The sequence below is a fragment of the Nanorana parkeri genome, unplaced genomic scaffold, assembly GCF_000935625.1.
Source record: "Nanorana parkeri isolate BGI_ZX_2015 unplaced genomic scaffold, ASM93562v1 scaffold242, whole genome shotgun sequence".
Classification (NCBI taxonomy): domain Eukaryota; kingdom Metazoa; phylum Chordata; class Amphibia; order Anura; family Dicroglossidae; genus Nanorana; species Nanorana parkeri.
In genome coordinates this window covers 1,021,606-1,029,817 of record NW_017306510.1, presented here as the reverse complement: position 1 = coordinate 1,029,817, position 8,212 = coordinate 1,021,606, and the positions used below count along the sequence as shown (strand labels likewise).

At 38.6% G+C, this 8,212-nt stretch overlaps 1 protein-coding gene across 1 annotated transcript; it reads right to left on the bottom strand.

The window, feature by feature from the left end:
* Positions 1–1,167: 1,167 nt before the first annotated feature.
* Positions 1,168–5,353, bottom strand: LOC108787123 (keratin, type I cuticular Ha6-like). Its single transcript, XM_018556587.1, has 6 exons — positions 5,048–5,353; positions 3,789–3,871; positions 3,545–3,701; positions 2,226–2,387; positions 1,532–1,657; positions 1,168–1,392 (listed from the first exon to the last, which is right to left on the bottom strand). The coding sequence occupies exons 1-6, from the start codon at positions 5,216–5,218 to the stop codon at positions 1,168–1,170; spliced, it is 924 nt and encodes a 307-aa protein (XP_018412089.1). The 5' UTR covers positions 5,219–5,353.
* Between the last annotated feature and the right edge of the window lie 2,859 nt (positions 5,354–8,212).

The window sequence follows — 8,212 nt, the reverse complement described above, 5'->3', positions numbered from 1 at the left end:
GGGGGGGGTGACTACCAACTAACTACTTAGGGGGTCCTTCTTATTGACCACCAATGTATAAGGGTGACTTTTTGACTGACCACCAACATGAGAGACATTTTTACACTGACCACCAATGCAAGGGGGCACAACACTGACTAACAGTGTAAGAAGGCCCTTCTCCATTGACTCTAGGCTTGACACAATCTTATGGTTTAAGATTATTCTAGGTATAACTTTAATCTTATTTTAATTATCATATCTACAAGCTACTGATCATGCTTATTGACTAAGATTAGACATACTGAGACTTGAAATGTATTTATTTTTAAAAAGGTGGAGAAAGGCTGTCCTGACAAGACTATGTATGGTATTTGAAAATGTAGTAAGTCTTTTATGTTTTATAGTTTTATAAAAGCACCCAACCTTTTTTGGGAAATTAAACCAAGGACCAAGGCCTGACATTTGCAAATGGTAGAGAGGGCACAGCCAGGTTGCTATAGAATCAGTCATAATATTGCCTCTCTGAATGCTGTTTCTCCCATAGTACATAACAAAAACACAGTATACCATGCAACTATTATGGAACCCAGAAGCACACCTCATAACTACATTTGGAAAAATAAAAGTATATAGAGTATGACTGCTGAAAGTGGAATGCCATTTTGATGGAGATCAAAGAGATCTCCTTTTAAAGGATTTGCTACAGGGTGTCAATAGACATAGCCCTGGCCATAATGCTGCGGTTTCTAAATGCCACTAATGCTAAGCCAATAGTTTGAATTTGTCTCATATTTTACATTCTGCAAATTTTTCTAACAGCTGATGCATTGCCACTTAAGTCAATATGAGTTTACGTACCATCACTGCCTTCTAGAAAATTATGGCTTGAAGTGCTAAAAATGAAAAACACAGTAGAGATTAATGAAAATATACATTGTATTCTAAATAGGTTGGGATTTCTATAATATTGATAAACAAAAAGGCACAAATTTGTTTGGTCATAAGCTTATATCTGTATATCGGTGTTCTAAACCTGATCTGATTGCTGAATTATATATCAAACACATTCAGACATAAGCATTATTTCTTTCATTTGTAAGATATAAGGTGAATAGGTATTGCTATAAATTGAGGCCTGCATATTTGACAGAATATTTGTTTAGTTGCTTGTCTTGTATGAAATACTTACTGGATATCATGACCGTCCAATAGGCGCTTATAGGTGGCGATCTCCATCTCTAAGTGTGTCTTTTGGTCCATTAGGATCCTGTACTCCTGGTTCTGACGTTCCAGGTCAGAGCGTACCTGTGCCAGCTGGGACTCTACACTGTTGATCAAACATTGTAACTGGGCAAGTTGGGCTCCAAATGTGGCTTCCGTCTCTGCCAAGGTGTTCTCCAGAGCAGATTTCTGAGAAAGGAAAGAGAAAGATTGTACACAAAATAACAAGTAATTACAATATATAAGTACATAGTGATAGTTTTGTAAATGAAGGGAAGCAACTTGACCTTGATACAAACCTTATTATTTGGCTGGTAATAATACTTACTAAGCTCATTTGGCTTTGCAGTTCGATCTCCAGGGATTGGACGGTGCGATTTAAGTCAATGACTTCGGTCTGTACAGATTGGAGTTGTTCAGAACCAGATGAAACGTCACGATTCAGTTCCTCAGTCTATGGATGAATAGAAAGCTGGTTAGAGTCACGTACCCTTTAATATATAGAGTATGATTTCTTGGTAGCTTTTATATATGAAGCAAAAAAAAATTCAGTTTTGATCTTGTGAAAACATATTCTTAATTTATAAATATATTAAGTCTTAATAAGTGGATTTGTACAATTCTAGCCTTAAAGCCAAATGGTAATCTGCTCCTGTCAAAATGTTCCGGCTCCCTGATAAGGAAGCATGAACGTGACTGCTTGATTAGAGTATTTCTGATTGTGCAAGGGCTATTGCAGACCTCTGAAAAGCTCTGCATGAGAGTAGTGGCCCTGATCTTCAGAGTGAAGGGGAGTTTGGGATGGTGCTGGAGTGCTATTAAACAAAAGAATTGAAAGATTACATTTTTCAACACCCTGACTTGTGTAAAATTTGAAAAAAACAAATGTACAATTAAGTATTAAAGCCACTCGTGTTCATATTTACTGTTTAATAGAACAAAATCATGACATAATAGTGCCTAATGAACATGCTATTTTTCTATCAGTTTTAACAAGCTGTTTTAGTCTACAAAAGACTTACCCTTTGTCGGAAAATAGTTTCCACCTCTCTCAGATTCCGTTCCATTAGGTTCTCATACTGCTCTCTAATTTCAGATAAGGCTCTATTCATATCAGCCGATGGAGCAGCATTCATTTCCACACTGACCCTGGCACCCAGCTGAGCTTGCAAAGCATTGACTTCCTGTCAATAAAAAAGTTGGAAACCAGTAGTATAATGGTGGATGCATTTTTGGCGATCTGCATACTATGTTTTTTAGGGTCTATGTTTATAGGCTATGGGCTTGTTTTGAATGGCAAATTCAGCCTGCTTGTAGGTGTACTTGGGATTGGTTCAAGACACTTCTAAGATCATTTAAGTTAATTGACAAGTGTATTTGATCTGCATTTGATCTCTTTTTAACCTGCATTTGACCTCCTACTAAGCTTCATCAGCTTGCTCCAAGCTGCTCTTGCATTCCTGTTGACTTGTATAAGAAAGAAGCAAGTTCTGAAGTGAAAAAAAGCCCTTCAACACATGTCTTTACTCTGACCTGCCCCTGTCATACTTATTATTCCTCAAAATGTTTTTTTAGAATGATTCTTAAATTAGATGTAAACCCAATCAATAACACTTCATATGGTCTTAAAAATACATTTTAAATGACATTTGGATATTAAAGACTTAGGGGTTTATTCACAAAGCTGCCGAGGGCAGCCGAGTGAATGACCGATCAGAAGTGATCGGCTCAGCGCTCGACTGAGCCGCTCGGCCGTGATCGGGAGCTGTACGGGCTATTGTGAATAGCCGTACAGCACCCCCTCGGTTCTCCTGAACCGAAGGGGTCCTGGTGCCGAAGCCAGCCGAAGGATCGGCCGAAGCTACGGCCAGATCCTTCTGCAGCTTTGTGAATAGGCCCCATAGTCTGAACTAACGCTGACAAGGTTGCACTGCCAAAATTTGGTTGGAATGGGGACAGTTGAGTACAACCTAAATAATAAGTCTAACTGCACCAAAGGTGGAGAAGAAGAAGATACTGTATATCTGAGGCTCGGTCCTCTTTTTGTGTTGTCAAATTAAAGAGAATCTGGACAGAAGTTTAACACTGAAAGCAGAATATTTAAATAGTTATATACATTGCACAAGGACTGTTGTGATCCATTAAGAATGTTCTTCTATGGATTATGAGATTTCAAAAGTGTCACTTTATAATTTTCAACATATGTCTCTAGAAAAGTAGCATACGCCTAAATTAAAAGAAATGTCTGCTTTGTTTCAAGCTGTTCTTTGTCAACACATTATGAATTATTTATTTTAATGTAAATTTATTTTTAGCTCGATAAGAATAGTAAGCTTCTCACCTCCTCATGGCTCCTCCTCATTTGCTGCAGTTCTTCCTGAAGGTTTCCAACTTGTGCCTGCAGATTACATATGTCCCGGTTCAGTTCTTCCAGGAGTATACGAAGTCCATTCACATCAGCCTCAACACTACATCTCAGCTGGCGTTCCATTTCATACCTGGTGACAAAAGGAAGACAAAGCAATGAATACTATTGCTTCAAAACAGTAATGAATGTGAAGAGCATGAAATATAGAAAGGCCTACTTGTTTCTGAAGTCATCTGCTGCCAGACGAGCATTGTCTATTTGTAATATAATCCTTGCATTGTCCAAAGAAGTTGAGGAAATCTGAAAAACATATGTGTTAAATAATTTTTGGAGATTATAAATTCATACATTGTATCAAATTCAATTTTGTTATGTACTGGTTGAGAAGGTTTACTGCATATCTATTATGGCTTGGTATTGTAACATGGCCATTTTCAGTCTCTATTCTATATGCATTATGTATTTAAAGAGATCCGTTACCAGACTACTGCTTTCAACATCAATATTCTCATAAGATTATATATGCATTTATAATGTATGTATGTTATTTATCTGTAAAAGATTCTCTTGTCTAGATATCCAAAAGCCCTGAGACTGCTGTTGCCACCATCTTGGATATGATGTCTGCAGGCTCAACAGACTCAGAGCTGTCACTCAAGTGACATTCTGAAAAACTCCCCTTTGCTCCTTCCCCAGCAGCTACAAAAAAGGTTATGTAGGGAAGTGAAGAGGAGTTTGGCAAGCACAGACAGTAATTAGACACTCCCAGGAGAGGACTATGAAGGAGGGCTCCTCCATACCAGAAAGTAACAGGTATATTTTTTACCTCCAGCATGGAATGCCAAAGCAGGGAAGAGAAGGAAAGTAAGGACATGCTGTGAAGGGGGATTACATAAATCCTGTTGCTTTGTTCTGAATGATCAAAGTGTAGGCTTGATTTAAAGGGTCAGTCTACTTAAATAATTATACTGATATTTGCAAATGAGTTCCCAGATCTGCACTCCTGATGAAAACATTATGATGAAATCACATCCAACCTGTTGGATTGCAACAGACTGGATATGACCTATTGTATGCAAAGAAAATGGGAAAAGTCTAAGATTGGTGAAAACACAACCTGGAATTTTGACAGGCATACATCAACACTTCCCAAGAAAATGTATTGATCCCTCCTTTGATATAACCTAGCATGCAAGTACCTCTATAACTGCATGTGTCTGCTGATAACTTTATATATAACAGAAGGAAATGTGAAGTAGCTAGTAGCTAATCCCTATGCAGCTCTCCAAGGACAGCAAATTTGACTGGATATTTTAAAGAAGCTAAACTGTTTTCATCTTGTAAATATGTGGATATCTATAATGCTGTATATAATTAATACAACATGTGTGTAGATCTGGTGTTCATGTTGAAATAATTATTTGTGCAGTCAAAATAATTTCTATATCACTTATGTAGAGGACATAATGTATTTACCTGGCCTTGAAGCTCTTGAATAATCCTGAAGAAGCTGCTGAAGTTTGGTAAAGCGCTGGGCTGATTCCTCTCATACCACTCCTGGATATTTCTCTCAAGCTGGGCATTCTCTTGCTCCAGAGAGCGGACTTTGTCCAAGTAGGAAGCCAAGCGATCATTCAGGTGCTGCATGGTTTCCTTCCCATTGACAGTAAACAAAGCATGATGGCTAAAATTGCTTCCATGGCCGCTGCTGTGAGCACTTCCATGAGCATGCTTGGAGATGGAGATTCCTTTACCTCCTGACCCTTCATGTACACTGGGGGCTCTATAGTGATTGCCGTGCTGGACTTTATGGGAACTTCCATGGTGGGTGGCATTGGAAGAATGATGAGTATTATGAGAACCTCCGCAGTGGAATCTGTGGGAGCCTTCATGATGAGAAGTATGGGAACCTCCATGGAGGGAAATGTGTGAGCCTCCTTGATGAGATGCACAAGATAAGTGGGTTCCTCCATGATGGCTACTTGAGGATCCTCCATGGCAAGCACCATAGTGGCTTGAGGTCTTAGAAAGATTGCTACCAATATGGCAATTTGCATGAGAGGATCCAGCAGAGGAGTGACCACTGGAAATCATGATGACACAGATGTAAGAGGTACAGTAGAGCTAAAGGTAAATCGTACTTTTCTAAGTGGATGTTCTTCGCAATATGTTCTCCATCAATTCTGCTCCTTTATATATTGGAGACTGGGAGTGCTATAAAAGATGAATTGCTAATATTAATGTTTACAGTGTCTGACTGCTAATCTATCCAATGCTTTACATACTTGGCATGAGGATTTAACATTAAAGATTTGGTAATCTGCTTGGAAAACATTAGACAACTGTAAAACAACTTCAAAATAATTAATGTATTGCTGTCCAGCTCATTAGAATCTTTTGCACACCCCACCCTAACTTTATAACAATAAAGGAAAAGATGATAGACTTGTCTGAACACACCTCAAATAAAACATTAAAAATGCTATATTGTAATCATATAAAAGCAAATTAATCACATTATGCAGTTGGTCCTAAACTGGACACAAAACATTCAATTTTCTTTTCAGTTTGAGATCTGCAAATGTAGCAACAGTGATAGAGTGTGAGTTCCTACCTAAAAATTATTTTCAGTGTATATCCATTTAGGTAGCCTTTGCATTTACCAGCTGCTAAATGTTTATTATCTGTCATAATAGCATTTCTCTATTCCATGCAACATGCTGAGGAAGAATATAATATTTTTGCAGACAAGTGGTTTTACAAAGAACAGTATTCAACAACACCAAAGCAAACGACAACCAAAAAAACCCCCAACAACAAAGATTGCAAAGCTAGATCAAGGCCACACTGCTAGGCATGTAATGGCACCTACAAAGTTATTGAGGTAATTGCTGAAAGGAATTGTACATAGTAAGAGTTGTGCCGTAGTGCGCATAAAGAATGTTATGCTTTGCCTTATCTACTGCTCACGATGTGTCCTAACAGAACAATGGAAGATACTTGAAAGTTTGATCAATCATCACATGCACTTGTTTTTGCTTGAATATAATATCATAAGCTATAGTCAGCACAGATTCACAAAAGAAAGAAGTTGTCAAACAAACCTACTTTCTTTTCATGAGGAAGTGAGTAATACATTGGAAAGAGGAATGGCTGTGGATATAGTATACTTGGACTTTGTAAAAGCATTTGACACAGTTCCCCACATGTGGCTAATGTATAAGTTAAGGTCAGTAGGCATAGAGTATTCAATATGTCATTGGATAGAAAACTGGCTTAAAGGCCGTATTCAGGGAGTGGTGATCAATGATTCATACTGTGAATGGGCTGAGGTTGTTAGTGGTGTCCCCCAAGGTTCAATGTTGGGCCCCGTACTGTTTAATCTATTTGTAAATCACATAAGGTTGGGGATTAAAAATTCTATTGTGTTTGCAGATGACACCAAGTTATGTAGTGGAATACAGTCCTTACAGGATGTCTCCAACTTGCAAGCAGATCTGAATGCGCTGTGTGATTGGTCATCTATTCGGCAAATGAGGTTTAATGTTGATAGATGTTAAGTTCTGCACTTCGGGACTAAAAACATGCATGCGTCATACACTTTATGTGTATGTTTGGGGGAGTCAATGATGGAGAAAGATCTGGGTGGTCTGGTAGATCATAGACTCAACAAAAGCATGCAATGTCAAGCTACAGTTTCTAAAGCAAGCAAAATACTTTCTTGTATTATACGGGGTCTAGACTCCAGAGATAGAGACATCATCCTGCCCCTGTACAAAGCATTAGTAAGACCTCATCTGGAATATGCAGTTCAGTTTTGGGTACCAGTTCACAAAAAGGATGTTGTGGAAGTGGAGAAAATGCAGAGAAGTGCAATTAAACTCATAAGAGGTATGGAGGAGCTCAGCTATGAGGAAAGATTAGCTGACCCGAATTTGTTCTCTCTGGAGAAAAGGCAATTAAGGGGGGACATGATCACCATGTATAAATACATAAACGGTCCATATAGTGAGCATGGTGCCAAATTATTCACTTTAAGGTTGCTGCAAAGAACAAGGGGGGCCCTCTTTACGTTACTAGTATCGGTATCGGGACATCCCTAATTGAAATATCGCCCATAGAGTCAGAATGAGAGGAGGTATCGGCAGCTATGAGTACAGTGGGAATGCCCCTGAGTCTCCAGCAGGTTCCTTCCATCGTCTGGGCAACAAATTCATCCAGTAGTGTCCCCTTATAATACATCTATTAACCCTGTACTAAAAGTTAATGGATATAGATTCACATAAGACTTGATGACAATTAATAATTTAATAGATCCCATTGCTCCTATTGTACCTGATATTAATTCCTTACTAACCACCATTCCGGTAGACACCAACATGTTCTCAGTGCTTAATTTGACAAAGGCTTTCTTTTCAGCCCCAGTGGATGAGGAGACATAGAAATTATTGGCCTTTATGTTCCATTGGCAGTAATATACCCCAGGGATATGATGACTCAGCTGCAGTGTACTCATTGGAGAGCTGTGAAACTCTTAAAGGTTGGATGCCACCCAATGGTTCTGTCCTACAGTATGTGAACAACTCACTTCTCTGCAGCCAATAACTGAAGGCTTGTCAAGAGGACACCATCTAATTATTA

Excerpts from the sequence above, each read along its gene's own strand:
- LOC108787123 (XM_018556587.1), bottom strand. The coding sequence starts at position 5,218 with ATGCAGCACCTGAATGATCGCTTGGCTTCCTACTTGGACAAAGTCCGC. Across the intron at positions 3,872-5,047 it reads TTCAAGAGCTTCAAGGCCAG|ATTTCCTCAACTTCTTTGGA; the intron begins GTAAATACATTA and ends TATGTTTTTCAG. Across the intron at positions 1,658-2,225 it reads AAACTATTTTCCGACAAAGG|ACTGAGGAACTGAATCGTGA; the intron begins GTAAGTCTTTTG and ends ATTCATCCATAG.